The sequence below is a fragment of the Manis pentadactyla genome, chromosome 11, assembly GCF_030020395.1.
Source record: "Manis pentadactyla isolate mManPen7 chromosome 11, mManPen7.hap1, whole genome shotgun sequence".
In the NCBI taxonomy this organism is placed as follows: Eukaryota; Metazoa; Chordata; class Mammalia; order Pholidota; family Manidae; genus Manis; species Manis pentadactyla.
The window spans coordinates 107,558,609-107,583,941 of record NC_080029.1 but is presented as its reverse complement, the minus strand read 5'-3'; the positions used below and the strand labels follow the sequence as shown (position 1 = coordinate 107,583,941).

At 36.2% G+C, this 25,333-nt stretch overlaps 1 protein-coding gene across 4 annotated transcripts in view; it reads left to right on the top strand.

The window, feature by feature from the left end:
- Positions 1-25,333, top strand: part of SLTM (SAFB like transcription modulator) — a 48,146-nt gene that overhangs the window by 8,455 nt on the left and 14,358 nt on the right. Inside the window, exons 3-8 of one of the 4 annotated variants that reach the window (XM_036903021.2) lie at positions 2,409-2,473; positions 5,059-5,256; positions 6,133-6,180; positions 21,710-21,737; positions 23,111-23,525; positions 24,125-24,174. In XM_036903021.2, the coding sequence (XP_036758916.2) occupies positions 2,409-2,473; positions 5,059-5,256; positions 6,133-6,180; positions 21,710-21,737; positions 23,111-23,525; positions 24,125-24,174 (804 nt within the window). Of the gene's footprint in view, positions 1-2,387; positions 2,474-5,058; positions 5,257-6,132; positions 6,181-21,709; positions 21,738-23,056; positions 23,526-24,124; positions 24,175-25,333 lie in introns of all 4 variants that reach the window. The other 3 variants (XM_036903019.2, XM_036903020.2, XM_036903018.2) reach the window with 3 other exon arrangements.

Sequence of the window (25,333 nt, the reverse complement as noted above, 5' to 3'; positions counted from 1 at the left end):
TAAGAGATAGCAAAGTCGGACCTTTTTGTGTACCTCTGCCTTTTGCTGCCTGTTTGTCATGGGGCAAGTTACATAATCTCTGCGAGTCTTAACAATTAAAAGTTTCATAGATGTGGCTTTTGGAGCCTCTATTTACACTAAAAGATAACATTTTTAGCAACTAGCACATTTTAGCTATTCAAAGATCTAATGGTTTTGCGAGTTTGAGGAGTGAAAATAGGCAAGGTTAAATCAAAGCACTGCTTGCACCAGCTTTGTAATCTGATTAACTTTTCAGCATCTGTTTCCTCTTTTGTAAATGAGGATAGTAGTTTCAGAATAGTTATGAGTACAAAATAAATAAACATAGTAAAGTATGTGAAGCATTTTTCCTAGTGTTTTGCTCATGGATCCGTGATGGTGACTGCTGGGGTGATTTTCCTTGAAGGAAAATAGAGCAAGTGAAGTTCACCCTGGCATGTGCGGAGTGTATGTGGTTTGTCATTATGCTGAAGGCTGCCATTTCAAAGATAATATTGTCTTTAAATTGAATTAACCACTCTTTTTTAGGACAATGTCTTGTAAGTAGGTCATAGTAAGATATAGTGGAGAGAATTCAGGACTGGAAACAAGAAGCCTTGGCTTCCAGTTCTGACAGCGCCCTTTACTTTGGGTACGCTGTTTAACCTCTCAGGCTCATTTTCTCTTTTGTAAAATTGTGACTGCCTGCCCAAAATCAATTGAATTTTTTTTTGACTTACTTATATTAATAGCATTGAAATGATCTGAAGGAGTTCTCCCCGAAACTCAACTCTGCAGGATATTTGGTGTGTGTAGGAAGTGGGGTGGGGTGGGGGCGTCCTATGTGTTAAAAAAGTTTACTTCTTTAAAAAAGTAGCATCTTGCAGGTTTTTATATTATGGAACTTTCTCTCACTAAATATGGTAGAATTTAGTGAGCCTTTTCTCACCTGGTACTGTTTTCTTTTTTCAGGGAAGGAACATCTTATTTTTTAAAAATAGATTAAAATATTAAATGAACAGGTTTTCTTAGTCATTGCACTTGCAGTAATTCTAATTGATACTTGCCCAAAAGTATAAGCAACTGACTTTGCAAATAGGGAATGAAGTCCACACTAAGCTCAGTACTTTGTTTCTTTGTTAATTCCAACAGCCCTCAGGGCAAGGAACAAGTCCTCTTTAACCTCAGTGGGTAGAAGCAAAATCTCCAACTTAATCTAGTTTTTCATATACCTGGAAGAACCAATACCTTGTTTCCCTTTTTATCATGGATTTCTGGAAAAGGTTCCAAATTGGAAGTAGATGGATGGGGCTGGTGAGGAGACTAAGGAAAGGAAGGTATCCTAACTTTTTTTCACAGGTACCTCATAGCTAATCTCTATCCAAGGGATCCCAGAAACTTGAGATACGTACATGGCAGTTCCTGTTTTAGGCACAGGGAAAAATTGATTAGTTGGCTCAGGAAGGAACATCCATTCACATTTAAAAATAAGGAATTAAAAAAAATTTTTTTTAGTACTAAAGTTCCAGCAGCTGTATTTTTAATAGCATTTCTGATATATTAGGGGTTATTAAGTAGGTTTTTGTGGACTAGCCTGAAAACAAATTTTTAGCATTGGCTCTTTGGAAAACTTTTTTTTTAAGTGTAGACACCGCATTTAAAGTTCCAGCCACCAATTTGTAAGGTTTTGAAGTTGAGGGTTGGGTAGGGGAGGACAGTAGTCAATCTGGAAGCTATTAACAGTTTTCAGTCTGAAGTAATTTCTACTTGCCTTAAGTCATTCGAATCAGTGATTATGTTAAGTACCCAGCATGATGTCTATTTAGGCCTTTGGAGCAATACAAAATAAGCACAAAAGCTGTTACTGTACTTAATGAATGTCTTCTCTATACTGTGATGAGAGATAGATATATTTGAGTACAGGACAATATGTGGTCAACTGATGGGTTGTAAGGTGTAGCTTAAAGTGTGAGCATTTTATTTCAGAGAAATCTTGTTGAAGAGAACTTAGGGACAGCTTTGGTGGGGGATTTGAGTGTTGAATTTAGCATACAGACATCTGGTTATGTATACAGTTAGAACACCATTGAAAGGTGCTGCTACTTCTGAGGGAACTGAAGATTAAAGAATTTGAGTGGTGTAAAGGCAAGCATATATGTCAAGTCAGTTACAATAGGTTTATATATAGGCCTGATTATTTGCAGTTTATTTTAGTGAAATGGCATGACATTGTTAATAAGGCTTCTTTTGTTTGGAATAGCTATGAGTAGGTGTTTTACAAGAAGTTGGCATTAGCTTTGTCAGATGATTTGGGAGTAGAAGGTGATACTGCAGGGTTAACATTGGAATGTTTTTTGCTCTTAAATTAATAAAGTATTGGTTGTTAGCCCATTTTCCTTCTTCCGCAGGTAAAAAACAGGAAGCAGATGAGTTGAGTGGAGATGCTTCTGTGGAAGATGATGCTTTTGTCAAGGTAAAGTGTTAAATACTCAGGTTAAGATGTTTTTTTTGAGCCTAGTATTTTGCATGATGAACTCATGCATTTTACTTGAACAATAGATAATGATGGAGGTAAAATAGAGACTTGTGTAATATTGCCAATTAATAGTTGGGAACTATAATACATTTTATTTAAATAAGTTAAATGAAACATAAAGCTAAAAATAATGTTTGCCCAGGCCTTTAAGTAGAAATCTGAGGCACAGGAGCCAGAGGAACAGCTACAGGACAATTGATATGCTAGTTCCTGGCCATGGTACTACAGTGAAGGATACTGATAATTTATTTTTCATCTGCCCATTGCATTTTGTATAGAACTTAGATTAATGTAGTCCTTAAAATGGAGAGAAAAAATTGCCAATGTGTTATTACTTGCTAAAGATCAAATTAAGAAGTTTGTTTTGCCCTTTAAAGCTAAATAAGCCAGGTCTTTATATAATTTTAATTGGAGTTACAACAGTTCTGTATACTGTTGTTTTTCATTGTAGTTAAGGTTTTTGTTTTATTTTCATGTCACTGAAACATGATCTGCTACTTACTGATTGTTAGGTCTTGAGTAGTATGGCATTTGCAGGAATGATTAAATGAGCATAGTTCTTAAATCATGTACATTTATACCCCATAGACTCCCATTTTCTGTGTACATTTAGTCCATATTGTCATAACATGTCAGGCTGTCTGTGTGCCTGACACACATGAAGTCAGCTCATGTCTGTTCACCTGTCTATCTCTTCAACTGCCTAGCTCTCTACCTTCCCCACCTTGCACAGACCACACAGCATGCCACACATTCCACACTTTGTACCTTGCACTTTGGGGGCAGGCACAGAGAAATAAATGCTTGGTTGAGGAGTTAACTCTGAAATCAGATAATTTTAGGAAATATTTGCCCAGAGATTCATTAAAATTGATGATTATATGCCTGTGGTCAGCCTTGTTTGAGCCTGTAAGAGCTGTTCAGTCTCTATATTCTGTTATCTGTGTGGTATATCTTCCTTTAGGTTTGTTCCTTTATTCTTATTTTCTTTAGTTGTCTTTACTAGTGAGTGTATGATTAAGCAAAAATTATCTGTAAGTTGGAACAATATTGTGACTTACCAAAAAAAAACACATAACTTTTCTATTCCTAGCTTTCAGCTCTTCAATTCATAAAAATATTAGTAATTTGAAATGTTACGAGGACATATATACTTCTCTTCAGCATAATAGTACTGTCTCTTACATGTGCTACAAAGGATGCCTTTGTGTTGTCATTAAATGAACCTGGTCATAATGTCTAGAAGAACAAAAGAGCTTTAAAAAAATCTGTTTAAATGTATCTTTGGTTTCTTCTTTATATTTCTTTTTCACTTCGGAAATATCAGCATATGTGATGTATTTGGTAGGAATTAAGTGGTTTACATTCCATGTGTCCCAAGAGTTGGTCATTTTGGAATGTATATAGTAGTGCTGGTTACATACCACCTATTGCTTAGATATGCGAGTAGTATAGGAATTGCTTTCATTTATATGTGAGGAGAATGATCAAAAGCTGGCACTTCAGAATAGATGAAGTTCCCATGGTGACTTCCCTTGATTTTATTCTTTGCACCTATTCTTGTCATGCAATTACTTACTCCAATTTCAATCCCCAGTGTTCCCCCCTCCCCCCACACACGGTGAGGGTTCATCAGCCTGCTGTTCTAGAGATGCCCTGCTCCCCAAGCACTCTAAGTCCCAAAACAATCACTCTCTTTGTCCACCTTCCTTAGAAATGTCTATTCCCTCACTGCAGTTAGCTGTGGTTGATTTATAGTCATGGCCCTGCCCTTTTTCCCTTTTAACTTAGAAACTTTTTCTTAAATCTGCCAGATTTACTGTAAGATAGGAAAGGAGAAAAGAATGCTCATTGCTTTCAGTGCTTTCTCTGCAATTAAAGAGGAAACTGAGCTGATTGCTGCTTTTCTTTGTTTCTTCTGAAGTACTGTATATCCGTCAACTTTGAAGGGCAGACAGACATTCCTTCACAGAGATAATCCCAACCTATGCTCCCCTGGCTAATTGGCATAGTGAAAGATTTCAAAACAAATACATTTAAGTTAATTACATGCATTTTTTTCCAAGAACAAACATTGGTGTAACAGTTGATAATCCATATTACTAAGTAGAAATAAACTTTGTGTTATATAACTTCCAGGGTTTTTAAGTTAAACTATGGCATATAGAGAAATTAAGTCATTTCTGTGAAGTCTCATCTTGTAGGACAGTTCCTGGGATGTGACTTGGTAAATATTAAGTAACTGGAACTTGATAAAGTCTCCATTAGCAGTCCAGTTAGGGAGTATTTCAGTGTGAGAGATTTGGAAACTCAGGTTTGGAAATTCTCTATGATCTTGGTGTTAGAACCCCCTCTAGTTTTACAGTTAATATGTAAGGTAAAATTATTGAACTTTGTCTTTTGGTGTAATGTCAAAATATGGTAAAATTTTAAACATTTAAAGGTGTAAATTACCAAAATGTTTGGTGGATAGCCTACACTACTTTGCCTCTAGTTGTACCAAATTTTCTTACCATTAAAAGGACTGTGAATTGGAGAATCAAGAGGCACCTGAACACGATGGAAATGATGAACTAAAGGACTCTGAAGAATTTGGTGAACTTGAAGAAGAAAATGTGCATTCCAAGGAGTTACTTTCTGCAGAAGAGAACATGAGAGCTCACGAATTAATAGAGGCAGAAGCAATAGAAGATATAGAAAAAGAGGACATCGAAAGTCAGGTCTTTAGCCAGTTTTTTAAAAATGTGGCACAGATAAATTACTAAATAACTAGAAGTATTTTTTTCTAGTTCAATGGGAAAGTCTCAGAATTTTCCAAAAATATATTTTTTTAAGTTAGTTTTAAATCACACAATCTTAAAACTTAAGATGACCTTTTAAATTTTTTATTATCTTTCACATTTGTATATATTTTTACATAGTAGCTATCATGCCATAAGCTGCTGTTTATTCATATAATATTTCACATAATATCATAATGACTTCATAATCTTTGTTATATGAGAATTTATTAAACTGCTTTCTATTTATCTAATAGCCACTCCTTTAATTTGAGACATTTAAGTTTAAGTTGTTTTCTACCCCCTGCAAATTGAGTGTACCACTTCACTCTGACCTTGACAACATTACCTGGTGGTAGTTTTTTTTCTTTTGCTATCTCAGTAGATATAAAAGACTAAGTTCATTTATTTGGTTATTACCACGAGTGGGGAAATTATGGGAGTTTAAAGGCATATAATTTTTTTTTTTCTTTAAATGAAATAGACCGTTTTTTCTGCTTTGAAGTAGGTTAGTATGTCTTAAGAAAAATCAGTGGATTAGGAAGTCAGTGCAGTTAAGTATTCATGCTTAGAAAGCTTCTGTTCTACCCAGTCTACTAAATGAAGGGCTTAAGAAAGATTTTTCTAATTCTTTATCAAAGTGACTTTATGTTGGATAAAAATATAGTCTGAACTATTAAGCATTGACTTAGTACCAACAGTATCATAGACATTGTACAGGACACAAGGCAAATGATTACTGGTTATAGCATAAAAGCATTCTCATGTTACCTAGATATTTTGTAAAGCAAAGCTATTGTATACCCTTTTGCATAGGAAATTGAAGCTCAAGAAGTTGAAGATGATACCTTTCTAACAGCCCAAGTAAGTTTATGTTTAGTCCTATGAATTGGATCATGTGGGTGGAAGGGCCTGGAAAAGGAATCTTACTCTGACTTCATAATTCTCTTATACATAAAACTATCTTAAATCTACTACTGAGTTACTTATATTGTGTATACAAAATACTTATAACTGGCAGCTGAAATTTCCGTTGCCACAAAGGTAATGGGAAATTATTATAAGAAGACTCCTAACATTTTTCAGAATAAAAATAAAAATAGCCCATCCTTTCAGTAAAATATAATTCTAGTTACCAGTATTTTGGGAAGTCTGCACTCTCCTTGATTTCTATCTCTAATGTTGGTATAAAGTAAATCATTTAAAAGTACTAATACCCTTTTCAAAGTTTTATTTAAGATTTTGTTAAATAAATCTTAATACTCCTAGGATGGGCATAATATGAAAATGATAAGAATCTCTGTTCGAGGTATATTTGGGGTGTGTATGTGTATGTGTGTATAGAAAATGACTGCTCTTGTGTGTTAAAATTTGCTTTTGGTACATACAATATACATAGTGTATATTTTAATACATGGTTTACAGATACTATAAACATAGCTCAATTTCTGTAGTGTTTTTTTTTTTATTGTCCTGTGCTTTCTCATATCTGTACTTAAGAACCCATTGTTCATCACACTCTATAGTATGCTTTTAAATAGAGATAGGAATTCTGTCTGCTACATGTTATAAAAAATAGTGATCAGGTCTGTTATTTTCTCACTGTACTATTTAGAGTATATAGTGGGGCTCATATTCATGGAATGCTTAGCTGATTGCCTCTGGTCACACCTTCTTTCCTGCATGTCTCTTGCCTTTGAAATGCTGGTGAGCCCATAAATTGTCTCTCTCTGTTTATTGCAGTGGGGGAGAAACTGCATATAAACAAAAAACATATATAAACAGCATTTCTAGGAAAAATGTTTCTGATTATTTGGAATATACAGGAAGGAAATGTTAGGACTATGAAAGTGTATAATAAACTTATTTCCCATGCTATCCTCAAGTAATATTAATTTCTGAATTATAAAGAATAGAGGAAGAAGATCAACTCTCAAATCAGGGGACTACCTTCTCTGGATTACTAATGTGCAGAAAGGTGGAGTTGAGCTCTTTGTATTATCTGGCAATTTCCATCAAGGAATTCTTTTAATTTCCATCAAGGGCCACTCCTACAGTTATGCAGGTTGTGAGTTGGTTAAGACATTGTATTTTAGGGTCCCCATTCCTATAATAGACGGTATATTTATTATAAGAATTTAACTAGATGTAATTAAAATATCTTAAGGAATGGGTACCTTCTAATTTTCAGAAACCTTTATGGGACAGGGATGGCCCTGTTCCCATTCCATCCTGATAATGAGAGAACAGTTATTTATTTCTCATCAGGGGATAAGTTTTACCTTACTGTATCAAAAGATAGGGAGGTTATATATTCAGAGAAGTTTTAAGTAAAATTACCTTTTTCCTCTCTTTAAATATAATGTAGTAGAACATCTAAAAACATATATAAATGTATTCTGGTTCCATCATGATCTAATGCTTATAAACATGCTTAATGTAAATATTGTCCCATGTGCATTCCGGAATATTTCATAGAGTGTAACCATCACCCAACTTCAGCTGTTATCAACTCACAGGCAGTCTGGTTTCATATCTATAACTCTATTTTAAGTTTTCCCTTTCTGCATTGTTGAAACAAATCCTGGACATCATATTTCACTTAAAAATTTTCTGTATGTAAAAGAGAACTCTTATTTTTGACACCATCATTTTTAATATCATCAGATACACAGTATTCAAATGTTCAGTTGTCTCATTTTTAAAAAAAGAACAGGTTTTGTTTGAATCTAGATTTGATTAAGATCTATACAGTGTGACTGATTGAAATGTCTGTTAGGTGTCTCTGAATCTATAGGTTTTCCCTCCATCCTTTTCCCCCAACTATTTTATTTTTTGAAAAAATTGAGTCATTCATCCCATAGAGCAAGGGTTGGCAAAGTTTTTCTTAAAGGGCCAAGTAGAAAATAACTTAGCTACTATGGGCCATATGGTCTGTGCCACAGCTATTCAGCTCTCACTGTTGTGTGAAAGCAGCCATAGGAGGGGGTAAATGAAGGGACATGACTATTTCAATAAAAAATATTTACGAAAAGAGGCATTGAGCATAGTTTGCCAACCTCTGCTGTTGAGCTTCCAAAGTCTAGATTTTGCTAATTGTGTTCCTGTGGAGTCTGTCAACATACCCCTTTGTGTACTGTATTTCCTGTAAATTGGTAAGTTGGTTATAGGATTTAGAGGCTTGCTATCCAGCTCAGACCCCTACCCCAACACAAACAACTACTTCCTAGGTAGTATTGTATTCTTCCGCTTGGATACACATAATATCTGTTTGTATCTTCTTGGTGATGGTACCAATCATTGATGATCCATACCCCATTGCTCAGAGTGGTGATATTCTATCATTGCTTCCTTATTTACTAGCTTGAAGGAATGTTCCTAGAAAGAGAAACTTCTTATCTACAGTTTGGTGACCCAGTGGTGCTGTTTACAAAGGAAAGCCATATATGTATTTTTCTCCTTTTTACCAATTTTCGGAATAATGAGCTGGTTCATTAGCATCTCCAGTAGTGACTGAAGTTTGTATTTTCCCTTTTTTCTCTTAGTTTCATTTTGAAATCACAGATTTAAATGTATTTTATGTATTTCAGCCCTTTGTAGTTATTACCTTATTAAGGCTCAAGTTGTCCCATCTGGAGCTAGTGAGAGCCTCTTCAGTATGATCTTTGATTGCTTTAAACATAGTCTTGGATTGCTTCCTTGTTTTCTGGTATATAATGAGGTTCCCATTTCTTACTCCAAACCTGTAATTTGCTATTTTTTCCTTTTAGTGGTAAATGGTATTTTAAGACAACAATTTCAGTAGTGGGGATTGCTACTGGGTTTTTCATGTATCTAGGCCTTTTCTGTGTATAGTGCTACTGTGTGTGTGTGTTTCGTTTGCTTTTACTTTTTTTTTTTTTTAAATAATTATTTTTTACTGAAGGGTAGTTGATGCACAGTATTACATTACATTAGTTTCAAGTGTACAACACAGTGATAAAACATTTATATACATAATTCTAGGTTCCAGCTGTCACCCTACCAAGCTGTTACAATATCTTGACTATATTCCTTATGCTATACATTACATCCCGGTTACTTATTTATTTTACCATTGGAAGTCTGTCCTTTTTTTTTTTTTTTTTTTTTTTTTGTGAGGGCATCTCTCATATTTATTGATCAAATGGTTGTTAACGACAATAAAATTCTGTATAGGGGAGTCAATGCTCAATGCACAATCATTAATCCACCCCAAGCCTAATTTTCGTCAGTCTCCAATCTTCTGAGGCATAACAAACAAGTTCTTACATGGAGAACAAATTCTTACATAATGATTAAGTTACATAGTGAACAGTACAAGGGCAGTCATCACAGAAACTTTCGGTTTTGCTCATGCATTATGAACTCTAAACAGTCAGTTCAAATATGAATACTCATTTGGTTTTTATACTTGATTTATATGTGGATACCACATTTCTCTCTTTATTATTATTATTTTTAATAAAATGCTGAAGCGGTAGGTAGATACAAGATAAAGGTAGAAAACATAGTTTAGTGTTGTAAGAGAGCAAATGTAGATGATCAGGTGTGTGCCTGTAGACTATGTGTTAATCCAAGCTAGACAAGGGCAATAAAACATCCACGTATGCAGAAGATTTCTCTCAGAACAGGGGGGGTGAGGTTCTAAGCCTCACCTCTGTTGATCCCCAATTTCTCACCTGATGGCCCCCCTGCAACTGTGCCTGTCTTAGGTTGTTCCTCCCTTGAGGAATCTTACCCGTGTCTGGCTAACCAGTCATCTTCTGGGACCATACAGGGAAATGTGAAGTTGGTAAGTGAGAGGGAAGCCTTATTGTTTGAAAAGGTTAGCTTTTTACTTCTTTGCATATTTATGCCCTGTGGCTTCTATGCCCAGCATTTGTCTTGAGGTATCTTTACCACTTGGAAGAATTATGATACTCGGTAAATTTGATATGAGGCACGAATTCTATTTAAAGGTTGTAATTAGGAAGGAAGAAGAAAAGCTATAGAAGTAGCAGGCGGAAGAAAACCTGGGAAGATTGATTATTTCTTTGACATATCTTCTTGTAGAGTAACTTCAGCATGTATAGGTTTTAAGCTACTACTTAAATTGTGCACACACATAACATAATAGGAGTATAGTTACATAACCAAAGCATATCTGTAATTACCAGCCATCTGCAGTGAAACCAAGAAAACCAGTTAGGCACCTTAGGCATTTGTGAAAACTTATCTATGATATGGTGGATATTGTCCAACTGAACTTGAACAGCCTGAGAGAAATCAGACAAATTAAAACAACCCATTCCTGGGGAATGTTCACATCCCTTATGTTCTTTTAACAGTAAATAGTCTGTAGTTGTAAGATTTTGGAGCACTACAATTTGCACTTCTCCTAATTCTTGGTTGAGTTCCAACAGTATAGATCCAGTCAAATTTGTTGTTTTACTGTATGCAAAGGCCAGCTTAGATATCTCCTTCCTCATTCCCATGGCAAGTCCAGGAACTGGTGGGATGAGTGCATCTACAGCTGTAGCAGTGCGTGGATCTTTGTTGGGGTTTTTTGATGATCATCTTCTGGCATGAGTCTTCCAGAGAGTGCTGATGTTGGAAGTTCTCTTTCATATCGTATCTTAGTTCATTTTCGGGGTAGCCCAATTAGGCTTTGATCTTCTGTATAGACACAAACAGACCCTTTGCCTACACTTTTATATGCCCTTTATACCTTTGTGTAGACCTCATTGGAGGTTACCACACAGGAACTGCCCTTTTTTTGTTTGTTTTGTTTTGCTTTGTTTTTGGTATCACTAATCTACACTTACATGACGAATATTATGTTTACTAGGTTCTCCCCTATACCAGGTCTCCCCTATAAACCCCTTTACAGTCACTGTCCATCAGCATAGCAAAATGTTGTAGAATCACTACTTGCCTTCTCTGTGTTGTACAGCCCTCCCTTTTCTCCTACCCCCCCATGCATGTTAATCTTAATACCCCCCTACTTCTCCCCCCCTTATCCCTCTCTACCCGCCCATCCTCCCCAGTCCCTTTCCCTTTGGTACCTGTTAGTCCATTGTTGAGTTCTGTGATTCTGGTGCTGTTTTGTTCCTTCAGTTTTTCCTTTGTTCTTATATTCCACAGATAAGTGAAATCATTTGGTATTTCTCTTTCTCCGCTTGGCTTGTTTCACTGAGCATAATACCCTCCAGCTCCATCCATGTTGCTGCAAATGATTGGATTTGCCCTTTTCTTATGGCTGAGTAGTATTCCATTGTGTATATGTACCACATCTTCTTTATCCATTCATCTATAGATGGACATTTAGGTTGCTTCCAATTCTTGGCTATTGTAAATAGTGCTGCGATAAACATAGGGGTGCATCTGTCTTTCTCAAACTTGATTGCTGCGTTCTTAGGGTAAATTCCTAGGAGTGGAATTCCTGGGTCAAATGGTAAGTCTGTTTTGAGCATTTTGATGTACCTCCATACTGCTTTCCACAATGGTTGAACTAACTTACATTCCCACCAGCAGTGTAGGAGGGTTCCCCTTTCTCCACAGCCTCGCCAACATTTGTTGTTGTTTGTCTTTTGGATGGCAGCCATCCTTACTGGTGTGAGGTGATACCTCATTGTAGTTTTAATTTGCATTTCTCTGATAATTAGCGATGTGGATCATCTTTTCATGTGTCTGTTGGCCATCTGTATTTCTTTTTTGGAGAACTGTCTGTTCAGTTCCTCTGCCCATTTTTTAATTGGGTTATTTGTTTTTTGTTTGTTGAGGCGTGTGAGCTCTTTATATATTCTGGACGTCAAGCCTTTATCAGATGTGTCATTTTCAAATATATTCTCCCATACTGTAGGGATCCTTTTTGTTCTATTGATGGTGTCTTTTGCTGTACAGAAGCTTTTCAGCTTAATATAGTCCCACTTACTCATTTTTGCTGTTGTTTTCCTTGCCTGGGGAGATATGTTCAAGAAGAGGTCACTCATGTTTATGTCTAAGAGGTTTATGTTTTCTTCCAAGAGTTTAATGGTTTCATGGCTTACATTCAGGTCTTTGATCCATTTTGAGTTTACTTTTGTATATGGGGTTAGACAATGGTCCAGTTTCATTCTCCTACATGTAGCTGTCCAGTTTTGCCAGCACCATCTGTTGAAGAGACTGTCATTTCGCCATTGTATGTCCATGGCTCCTTTATCAAATATTAATTGACCATATATGTCTGGGTTAATGTCTGGATTCTCTAGTCTGTTCCATTGGTCTGTGGCTCTGCTCTTGTGCCAGTACCAAATTGTCTTGATTACTATGGCTTTATAGTAGAGCTTGAAGTTGGGGAGTGAGATCCCCCCTACTTTATTCTTCTTTCTCAGGATTGCTTTGGCTATTCGGGGTCTTTGCTGTTTCCATATGAATTTTTGAATTATTTGTTCCAGTTCATTGAAGAATGTTGCTGGTAGTTTCATAGGGATTGCATCAAATCTGTATATTGCTTTAGGCAGGATGGCCATTTTGACGATATTAATTCTTCCTAGCCACGAGCATGGGATGAGTTTCCATCTGTTAGTGTCCCCTTTAATTTCTCTTAAGAGTGACTTGTAGTTTTCAGAGTATAAGTCTTTCACTTCTTTGGTTAGGTTTATTCCTAGGTATTTTAATTTTTTTGATGCAATTGTGAATGGAGTTGTTTTCCTGATTTCTCTTTCTGTTGGTTCATTGTTAGTATATAGGAAAGCCACAGATTTCTGTGTGTTGATTTTGTATCCTGCAACTTTGCTGTATTCCGATATCAGTTCTAGTAGTTTTGGGGTGGAGTCTTTAGGGTTTTTTATGTACAGTATCATGTCATCTGCAAATAGTGACAGTTTAACTTCTTCTTTACCAATCTGGATTCCTTGTATTTCTTTATTTTGTCTGATTGCCGTGGCTAGGACCTCCAGTACTATGTTAAATAACAGTGGAGAGAGTGGGCATCCCTGTCTAGTTCCCGATCTCAGAGGAAATGCTTTCAGCTTCTCGCTGTTCAATATAATGTTGGCTGTGGGTTTATCATAGATGGCCTTTATTATGTTGAGGTACTTGCCCTCTAATCCCATTTTGCTGAGAGTTTTTAACATGAATGGATGTTGAACTTTGTCAAATGCTTTTTCAGCATCTATGGAGATGATCATGTGGTTTTTGTCTTTCTTTTTGTTGATGTGGTGGATGATGTTGATGTACTTTCGAATGTTGTACCATCCTTGCATCCCTGGGATGAATCCCACTTGGTCATGGTGTATGATCCTTTTGATGTACTTTTGAATTCGGTTTGCTAATATTTTGTTGAGTATTTTTGCATCTATGTTCATCAGGGATATTGGTCTGTAGTTTTCTTTTTTGGTGGGGTCTTTGCCTGGTTTTGGTATTAGGGTGATGTTAGCTTCATAGAATGAGTTTGGGAGTATCCCCTCCTCCTCTATTTTTTGGAAAACTTTAAGGAGAATGGGTATTATGTCTTCCCTGTATGTCTGATAAAATTCCGAGGTAAATCCATCTGGCCCGGGGATTTTGTTCTTTGGTAGTTTTTTGATTACCGCCTCAATTTCGTTGCTGGTAATTGGTCTGTTTAGATTTTCTGTTTCTTCCTGGGTCAATCTTGGAAGGTTGTATTTTTCTAGGAAGTTGTCCATTTCTCCTAGGTTTCCCAGCTTGTTAGCATATAGGTTTTCATAGTATTCTCCAATAATTCTTTGCATTTCCGTGGGGTCCGTCGTGATTTTTCCTTTCTCGTTTCTGATACTGTTGATTTGTGTTGACTCTCTTTTCTTCTTATTAAGTCTGGCTAGAGGCTTATCTATTTTGTTTATTTTCTCGAAGAACCAGCTCTTGGTTTCATTGATTTTAGCTAATGTTTTATTCTTCTCAGTTTTATTTATTTCTTCTCTGATCTTTATTATGTCCCTCCTTCTGCTGACCTTAGGCCTCATCTGTTCTTCTTTTTCCAATTTTGATAATTGTGACATTAGACCATTCATTTGGGATTGCTCTTCCTTTTTTAAATATGCTTGGATTGCTATATACTTTCCTCTTAAGACTGCTTTTGCTGTGTCCCACAGAAGTTGGGGCTTAGTGTTGTTGTTGTCATTTGTTTCCATATATTGCTGGATCTCCATTTTGATTTGGTCATTGATCCATTGATTATTTAGGAGCGGTTTGTTAAGCCTCCATGTGTTTGTGAGCCTCTTTGCTTGCTTTGTACAGTTTATTTCTAGTTTTATGCCTTTGTGGTCTGAAAAGTTGGTTGGTAGGTAGGATTTCAATCTTTTGGAATTTTCTGAGGCTCTTTTTGTGGCCTAGTATGTGGTCTATTCTGGAGAATGTTCCATGTGCACTTGAGAAGAATGTATATCCCGCTGCTTTTAGATGTAGAGTTCTATAGATGTCTATTAGGTCCATCTGCTCTACTGTGTTGTTCAGTGCTTCCGTGTCCTTACTTATTTTCTGCCCAGTGGATCTATCCTTTGGGGTGAGTGGTGTGTTGAAGTCTCCTAGAATGAATGCATTGCAGTCTATATCCACCTTTAGTTCTGTTAGTATTTGTTTCACATATGCTGGTGCTCCTGTGTTGGGTGCATATATATTTAGAATGGTTATATCCTCTTGTTTGAGCCCTTTATCATTATGTAGTGTCCTTCTTTATCTCGTTACTTTCTTTGTTTTGAAGTCTATTTTGTCTGATATTAGTACTGCAACCCCTGCTTTCTTCTCACTGTTGTTTGCTTGAAATATGTTTTTCCATCCCTTGACTTTTAGTCTGTACATGTCTTTGGGTTTGAGGTTTCTTGTAAGCAGCATATAGATGGGTCTTGCTTTTTTATCCATTCTGTTACTCTGTGTCTTTTGATTGGTGCATTCAACCCATTAACATTTAGGGTGACTATTGAAAGATATGTACTTATTGCCATTGCAGGCTTTAAATTCGTGGTTACCAAAGGTTCAAGGTTAGCCTCTTTAGTATCTTACTGCCTAACTTAGATCGCTTATTGAGCTGTTATGTACACTGTCTGGAGATTCTTTTCTTCTCTCCCTTCTTGTTCCTCCTCCTCGATTCTTCATATGTTGGGTGTTTTCTGCTGTGCTCTTTCTAGGAGTGCTCCCATCTAGAGCAGTCCCTGTAAGATGTTCTGTAGAGGTGGTTTGTGGAAAGCAAATTCCCTCAGCTTTTGTTTGTCTGGGAATTGTTTAATCCCACCGTCATATTTGAATGATAGTCGTGCTGGATACAGTATCCTTGGTTCAAGGCCCTTCTGTTTCATTGTATTAAATATATCATGCCATTCTCTTCTGGCCTGTAGGGTTTCTGTTGAGAAATCTGATGTTAGCCTGATGGGTTTCCCTTTATAGGTGACCTTTTTCTCTCTAGCTGCCTTTAACACTCTTTCCTTGTCCTTGATCTTTGCCATTTTAATTATTATGTGTCTTGGTGTTGTCCTTCTTGGATCCTTTCTGTTGGGGGTTCTGTGTATTTCCGTGGTCTGTTCGATTATTTCCTCCCCCAGTGTGGGGAAGTTTTCAGCAATTATTTCTTCTAAGATACTTTCCATCTCTTTTCCTCTCTCTTCTTCTTCTGGGACCCCTATAATATGGATATTGTTCCTTTTGGATTGGTCACACAGTTCTCTTAATATTGTTTCATTCCTGGAGATCCTTTTGTCTCTCTCTATGTCAGCTTCTATGCGTTCCTGTTCTCTGATTTCAATTCCATCAATGGCCTCTTGCATTCTATCCATTCTGCTTATAAACCCTTCCAGAGTTTGTTTCATTTCTGTGATCTCCTTTCTGGCATCTGTGATCTCCTTCCGGACTTCATCCCATTTCTCTTGCGTATTTCTCTGCATCTCTGTCAGCATGTTTATGATTCTTATTTTGAATTCTTTTTCAGGGAGACTGGTTAGGTCTGTCTCCTTCTCTGGTGTTGTCTCTGTGATCTTTGTTGGCCTGTAGCTTTGCCTTTTCATGGTGATAGGAATAGTCTGCAGAGCTGGGACGAGTGACGGCTGGAAGGACTTCCTTTCTTGTTGGTTTGTAGCCTTCCTCTCCTGGGAGAACAGCGACCTCTAGTGGCTTGTGCTGCGCAGCTGCGCGCATACAGGGCTTCTGCTTCCTGCCCGGCTGCTATGGAGTTAATCTCCGCTGTTGCTGTGGGCGTGGCCTGGCTCGGGCAGCTACTCCAAAATGGTGGAGTCGCGTTGGAGCAGGAGCGGCTGGGAGGCTATTTATCTCCGTACGGGGCCTCCCTGCTCCCTGCAGCCCAGGGGATTAGGGTGCCCAGAGATCCCCGGATTCCCTACCTCTGGATTAAGTGACCCGCCCTGCCCCTTTAAGACTTCCAAAAAGCACCCGCCAAAACAAAACAATGACCACCAAAAAAAAAAAAAAAAAAAATTTAAATTAAAAAAAAAAAAGTTTTTAATTAAAAAAAAAAAGGTGGTCGCTCGTTTTTCTTTATTCTCCGGTGCCAGCCTCAGGCCTCTGCTCACCGGTCTTTCTGCCCTGTTTCCCTAGTATTGGGGTCCCTATCCCTTTAAGACTTCCAAAAAGCGCTCGCCAAAACAAAACAGCAAAAAAGCAAAAAAAAAAAAAAAAAAAAAAAATGGTCGCGCGCTTTTCTTATGTCCTCTGGCGCCCAGCCTCCAGTGCCTGCTCACTGTTCTTGCTGCCCTGTTTTCCTAGTATCGAGGGCCCTGCACTCTGGCCCGGATGGCTGGGGCTGGGTGTTCGGCAGTCCTGGGCTCCGTCTCCCTCCCGCTCTGCCTATTCTTCTCCCGCCGGTAGCTGGGGGGATGGGCGCTCGGCTCCCGCGGGGCCGGGGCTTGTTTCTTACCCCCTTCGCGAGGCGCTGGGTTCTCTCAGGTGCGGATGTGGTCTGGATATTTGTCCTGTGTCCTCTGGTCTTTATTCTAGGAAGGGTTGTCTTTGTTATATTTTCATAGATATATGTGGTTTTGGGAGGAGATTTCCGCTGCTCTACTCACGCCGCCATCTTCCGCCCCTCTCCTCTGCTTTTACTTTTAAGATAAAATAGATTTTTTAGTTTATAGGCATGTTTCTAGGTTAATCGATTCCTTTATCTCACAGCACACAAAACAGTCTGAGAATAGTAGTACCAACACTATGGGGCTACTACATGGTTACGAAAATAATTTAAGATTTTTTTCATCCTAGTAATGTCTGTCTTAACAGACTGCTGTGTTTTAGACTGGTTCTGCTCTGTATAGTTATATCACACTAATACATGTTTAGGATGACTTGTTTCATTTTATTTTCAGTATTTCAGTATGGCTTTTTTTTTAAAGTTTCCTTTACCCATTTCCATACTGACAAACATTTTTAAATTCACGATTTATCCTTCTATTCCTTGCTCATTAAAAAATATGAGCACATAGGCAATATATTTGTGTAGGGATGTATTTATTTAAGACCAGTCTTCAGGCATTTCTTGGGACCTAAAACTTTAGCATTTAGGTGTTAGCCTCTGCCGTACTAGATAGAATTCGGTTCAAATTCTACTTCTGCAAGTTGCTAACAATGTGTAACTTTGGGCAGGTTGTCTTAGTCAATACCTATATCTAGAACATGGTAATTCCTACCTGCTAGATTTATGTGAGGATTAATCATAGAACCTGGCACATAGTTCATGGGCAATTAGTGGTTATTTGTAGTAGTGTTTTACTAGCTTGAAGATACCAGTTACTTGAGAGTTTTTAGGAAATTTTTCTCAAAAATGTTTATTTGTTGATGTTTTAATTCTTAAAAATTTACTCTAGTCTCAAGATCTTCAATCTTTTATGATCTCATCATGTATATACCTTTTTCTATTTGTCTTTGCCCCTAAAGTTTCACTGACTTGAAGGGCTTTCCCTTTTATTGTTATATGAAGCCTTTATACCTTTCAAAGCCAGGTTTATATCTATCTCCTCCATAAAGCTTCCTAGAATAACTTTTTCTTATGTAGTGCTCTGTCATTTACAGAGAACTTTTTATATCCATTATCTTTTTTTAATCCTCTATATTTTATTTAGGACATACATTCTTTATTTTATAGGTAATACATAGATAGGTGACAATACCACAGAGTAAAACTGTTTTGGTGATAATGACAGGGTAAATACCTAGGTCTTATGATTCCTAGTCTGGTATTCTTTTCATTAAATAATTTCACAGTAGTAAATGTTTTTTTTTTCCTAAATTCTGTTGTACTTACACAGTGCTGCAGTTAAGCCCTTTATATACATAAAAACAAGCAGTTCAGTCTCTTCACCTTAAAACGACAGCTTATACTACATTTATTCAGTAAACTCAATGAACAAATATTGAGTGCTTATTATGTGCCAGGTATTACGTATTTCCCACAAACTTTTGCATGTTGCCAGGTAGATAGCAGGCAGTTGGTGGTTTAAGGTTATTTTGAAGGTTTATTTTAAATCAGTCAGGCTGAATATAGTGTTTACTACAAGTCAGGGGAAAAGAGGCATTCCTTTCAAAAGAGGGCTTATTTACATAGCCCATGTATGTACATGTGTCACAAGATTAACCTATGGGAAGGTAGTAGAATCGATGTATAGTAAATAATTTGTTAACTGAAAAATGGGTTTTAGGCCTGTCTTTGTCTCTTACTAATCATGGCAGTCCCTAGGAGGAAATAAAAATAAATTGAGAAGCTTTGTATATGGCTTTGGCATTTGACTAAGGGTTATAGATGCCTTAGGGTTATAGAGATAAACAACATGAATACCTACCTTAGAGAATATTTGCTTCACTTTTGTATATAAAATATTATATTTTTTCAAGATAAACTAAAAAATAGTTAATATGAAAGGTTGCTTTATGTTGTTAACTATATTCCTCATTCTGAAAAAAAAATGTGTTTTCAGTGGAGGAAAACTTTTCAGATAAGGTACATGTCATGTTTGTGTATGTGTATCAGCTAGACAGGAAACGTTTCCCATTGTCTTCCTGGTCTTTCTGGGTTTGTTTACTTATTGCCAGGGTTGTCCGGCTTATTTAGAACCTTTGGCCTGATGGTAGTAACACGCCCTGCACAGCAAAACAGATGTGCCCTTGGTATGGGGCTCATCCTTCCTACTACCCCTGCTGGTTTCTGTGCTTCCCCTATACTGTAAGTGGTTTTGTTTTCTAGAAGCTTGGTCAAACTTTTCTTCTTGCAGCATATAAGTATAGGTAATAAGGCTAGGATTGCCACTGTTTTGAGAAATACACCAAAGGTTATGAGACCCTTTAGAAGAGACATATTGAATAATTAGGATAAATACCTAAACACTCTTCAGCAAAGTAAGGTAAACCCTATCAATTATTTTAGCAGCAAGAAAGAAACATTTTTAATTGGTAGGAAGTATACTAGAAAGGATTTTGTTTTTTACATCACAATATTTTAAAATTTTTACTTTTTAAAACCAAATAATTTGCCTTTTTTTTTCTTGTACTTGTCAATGTTGAATCTAAAAGATTAACTGGGAAGTGGTGTGATGTTGGTATCCCAGGTAGATAAAGAAGAGAAAGTTGAATTCTTTAAGTTCATTGGTTCTGCCCTTAAGTAGTCCAGCTTACCTAGCCCTCCAAGATAAATTATTAAATTAGAAGAGTTTGGAAGAAAATGTTATTAGTAATTGCAGGATAACTCGTCCTATTTTTTGCTGCCTCAGTCTACTGCTACACCCACGTTAAAGAAATTTCTCTTCCTTTTCCAGATGTTGCAGATTAGACACAACAAATAAAACCAAATTTGTGTACAATAATTTGTTCCCATACAACAATCCAGTACAATTAAGAGATTATTAGAACACAGTATACTGCACTTATTAATAATAGGATTCATATTGCTATCAATCAATAATCTGCTTGTTTTGAAGTATTTTACTTCCTAACCTTGTGGCTTAGTTGTTTCAGTGTTTTTAATTTTCTTCATGTTACTTGAGTGTGTAAAACAATTAGTCATTCCCTAGTTGGGGCATTTAATATGTTAGCTTAAAGTTGAAAAATTTCTGATTTCTTAGAAATACAGTTGATAACCAAATCTAATTTTGAGCATATAGTAAAAGATTTGGTATGTTTAAGAAATGCATGCTTTTATGCAAATCTAAAATTGTGTTATAAGGTAAGTTACCATTTAAAGTTTTGTTTACAATTAAATTTTAAGTCTTCTTGCACTGCTAGGCTGTCACTCTAAGGCACTGGTTCTAATAGTGCAGTTCCTGGACAATGGCATGGAAACTTCTTAAAGATGCAAATTCTCAGCCCCACTTCAAAACCAAATTAGAAACTCTGGGGTTGGTGCTTCTGTGATATGTTTTAACAAGCCCTCCAGGGAATTCAGATACAGACTCACAGTTGGAGAACCACACTCTGAAGCTTTGTGTGTAGTAGTTTCACACCACCTTGACTGAAAATGATTTACTTCCACTCAGCTTTTATTTTAAGGATTGTAAATGGAGACATCTCTTAATATTTTCTGTTGCCGATATTATAATGATTATTACTTTGCTTGTTTGTTATGATCTTTAATTTGGGAACATGTTGGTTTTGCCTTGGTACAATTACTTTAGTGATTTTTACAGTATTTGCTTGGTAGAGTAAATAAAGATTTTTTTCCCTTTGCAGTATTCCTGTTTTCATTCAAGCCCATGATTAATTTTAGAGTAGGTGAAGATATCACATATTTTAAAATTGAAATCAGTCCATTTTTTAAAAATGTGTGAGTTACTTATTTTGCTTACCTATGGCACAAATACTATTTTTAAAGTGGCTGGCCACAGTGAATATGTGACAGCTATGAATTCATTTTTAACAGATAAAAAGAATGAATAATATTGATACATATAGTCATTCTTCTTTCTTCTAAGATGCCTAAAAATAGAGTTTTTTGTTTGTTTTGTTTTGTTTATTAAGATGCATTTAAGCCCTTGAAAGTGTATGTCTTCAGGTTATACTTTCTGGTACTATTTTGAATAGTATACCCTAAGAGTGAGTGCCTTTGAACTGAGTTAAGGCACATGAAATAATCAGGTCAGTTTTTTTATTGGCAGCTCTTTGTTATGAGTAAGATTTGGGTTATATAAGCCTGTTTTGAATACTGAAACTAAGTAATTCAGTTCATTGTTGATCTAGTCATTGATAGATTTGCCTGTTTTCCTATCTAACATATGCATACCAGACATGGCACATTTTTCTAAATGGGTTCTGGTTTTGATTGCAATTATCCCATGTTCATAAGTGATAGGTATCCTTAATTAATACTACTAAATTATATACCAGTTTAACTTGATGGACTTTATACTATTATTAAATCCAGTTTTAAGTAAATTCATTTTACATTTGACTATTCTTTGAATTTCAGGATGGTGATGAAGAAGAAAATGAGAAAGGTATGTTTGATGCTAAGTAGAGCTAAAAAATTGCTGACATTTAGAAAAACAGTAAATAATTAAAAAATACAGCATTCCTTATTTAAAATCTTATTTTTGAAATGAGTTTATTTTCAGCTTTATCAATTTAGTAAATTAAGTGAGCATCTTGATTTTATTTTTCCATTGGTTTTAATTTTCTTTTTAACACAAGATATGTTCTGACATAATGGTACATATCATTCACTGTAGTGAACAATGCCTCATTTAACCCAATTTTAATTTTATTTTGTAAAATAACTTCCAGCGTACGGTAAGTTGGTTACATCCTTAAGACTGGCACTGCAGTAACTCATACGTGCTTACTGGAGTCCTAGTGTATATGGATAATTAATTTTACAACTAGTCCTAAAAATGGTGGGTGACCAGGAGACTGTTTGCTGCTTAGAGAAACTTTCACATGGTCTTCTGACAGTTTTTAGTAGTAGGAGCACTGTCTCATCCAATACAGTTACAGGAACATCAGTAGCAATACATGTGGTCAGCATGAGGTTATGGAAGAGTTCTTGGACAGAAGTCAAAGGATCCTACTTTGGACTAGAAAGGACATGGAGCAGGGTTCTACGCCAGGCAGAAGAAAAAGCCTAGAAGCAATGGTGAAGTAAAACTACTGACTGAAAATCTCACATGCCTGAAGCCTTTCTATTTTGGGGGAATGCAAGATATCCTTGAAAATGGTAATTGCGGGACTGACTGGACAGGATGAAGACTGGAAATAACTAATTTCCTGAACATTATGGAGCAGCCCATCTTCGGAGCCTTCTGTAGCAGTTTGTCATATGATCTGGACTACCCAAGAAATGCGTAAGAAGAGCGAAAAAGATGGGTCCCTGAAATACTCTGAAGACTGATTGATATCTTCAGACTGACTTCTCAAGATGTCACCGTGGGAGTTCTGAAGGTCACAAGGTCAAATCCCAAATGATTCGAACAATTGAATAATAAATCTGCACATTTGTCACTCTCTCATGGAGGAAAAAAATCTTCCATATGCCATTAACTTTTAACCAGAAATGAAGAGCTGGTATTCTCAGGATGGAACCATTTCGTCACTTTCATAGTTTGGTATTTGTATGTAGAGATCATTTTTTCCATGAAGAATAAGTGATCCTGGGTAAAGGATTGTTTATGTTAGTTAATACCCTTGTGTTTTTTTCCCCCTAACCTTCCATCAGTGCTAATAACTGGCTTTATATTTTCTAGGTCCTATTCTAGCTTATGAATATGAAATTGTTTAAACTTCTTGTTTTGCCATATTTATTCCTGTTAAATCCTCTTAGATATAGCAGGTTCTGGTGATGGTACACAAGAAGTATCTAAACCTCTTCCTTCAGAAGGGAACCTAGCTGAGGCTGATCACACAGCTCATGAAGAGATGGAAGCTAATGCGACTGTCAAAGAAGCTGAGGATGACAACATCTCGGTCACAATCCAGGCTGAAGATGCCATCACTCTGGATTTTGATGGTGATGACCTCCTAGAAACAGGTAAAAATGTGAAAATTACAGATTCCGAAGCAAGTAAGCCAAAAGATGGGCAGGACGCCATTGTACAGAGCCCGGAGAAGGAAATCAAGGATTACGAGATGAATGCGAACCATAAAGATGGTAAGAAGGAAGACTGCGTGAAGGGTGATCCTGTCGAGAAGGAAGCCAGAGAAAGTTCTAAGAAAGCAGAATCTGGAGACAAAGAAAAGGATACTTTGAAGAAAGGGCCCTCGTCTACTGGGGCCTCTGGTCAAGCAAAGAGGTTTGTTTTTCTATGTCAGTTCTTTACGATACTGAATTCCAGCATTCAATAAGATCACTCTACATTAAGGGGGTGGCTTCAAGACCATGTACAGTAATTAGTACTTATCCTGCCTATAATACTTTTGACCGTCATAAGTTACTTAAAAAAAAATTTCAAGATCTTCATAATATGCAATGTGTCCTACTGATTGCATTGTCGAATTGTCAGCATATATTTGTTTTTTTTTGTTGTTGTTTTTTTTTTCAAATTGACAATTTTTTTGTGTTTTATTTTTAAAAATCCTTGTGATGATGGTTAATGAACAACTATCAGTCCTAAGAACACAAAATGAAGTCAAGTCCCAGTCCTGAAATCTGGAGAAGATGGCCATATATCCACTGAATAGAATTGTCAGAAAATCTAGATCTTCAGGCATCTTGGGGAAAATCAGTGCAAGAATCCTAAGGGAATCATTTGTTCAAATAACCTAATCTAGGCCTTTGGATTTGTTAATGTGTATGAATAGCACTAGTTTGAAATATAGTCAATATCAAGCTGTTCGATTTTTGTTTTTTGTTTTTTGTTTTCAATTTTCTTCTGGTGATTTGCTTCTTTAGCTCTTCAAAGGAATCTAAAGACAGCAAGGCATCATCCAAAGATGACAAAGGTAATGGATTTTTTTTCTATTTCAATGGTGAATTGCATATTTTCATTAAAACATAATTTACCTAGGGTTTCCTGTGACTTTCAGTCCTTAAAAATTGAAACACTAAAAATTTTGGATGGCCTTTGTGTAAACTATGGAGTTAGATTATAACAAACTCTCTGTGTAATTGAAGCATTAATCTTTGATTACTTATAATTACTTTAATTATTTGTAAACTGGTATGAGTATGTTAAAACCCATTTGGTAGGCATTTTTGATATTGTGTTCTAAGCAACTGTATTGAATAGGTGTTTTCTAACATTATAATTTCAGAAGTATTTTATCTTTAGTTGCAGTCATTTGTAACCCCTACAGACTACCACAACCTGTTCCCTGTTCTGTCTAGTAAGAAATGTGCTATAAAATATACTTGTGTATACTTGTGGAATCTAGTATTTAAAAGAAAATCAGTCTCTGACATCTGGTTTTGCTTTTTTTATTCTTTAAATGAGGGTACTACATTTCTATTAACACAGCCAGTATATAGTATCTTAATTCTTCAGAATTTACTTCCTAACTGGATTTATTTTGGGTTGATGGGAGGCGTATGTAGGAAAGTAGTTTTGTTTTAAATTCTTGCAAGCTTAAAGGTGCAACATTTGATGCTCCGGTTGTCTCATGGCTGTGAACTGTAGTTTCCTCTTGTACACATGCTGTAAACTTGTAAAATACTTTTTGTTTTCTGAAAAAAGCATTTTAAGGGAAAATAACACTATTCAGGAACTGCAAAATCCTCTTGAGTGCCTACAAAGGGGGTGTTACATGTTCCCTACAGTTTATTCAGTGTATTTTATTGGTATATTTCAAGAGTTGGAAATTTTAGTGACTGATTTAGTAATTGACAATTGTAAAACTCACATCCCTTAGAGTTTTGGTTAATGGATTAGATATAAATTTTTTTAGTAGTATCTTTTAAATATAGAAGCTTAGTAGTCTTGGTTAAATGTTAGTTTTTCCCATTACTAAAATTTATTTTTCTGTAATTAGAGAATTACCTGGGCCCAAATGTTACTGGTAACATAAAAAAGATACGCATATTTCTAATTAGCATTTCATTAGATAAAACAGGATCCTTTGATAAATGCTTTTCTTAAGAACAGAAATGGAGCATCCATTAATA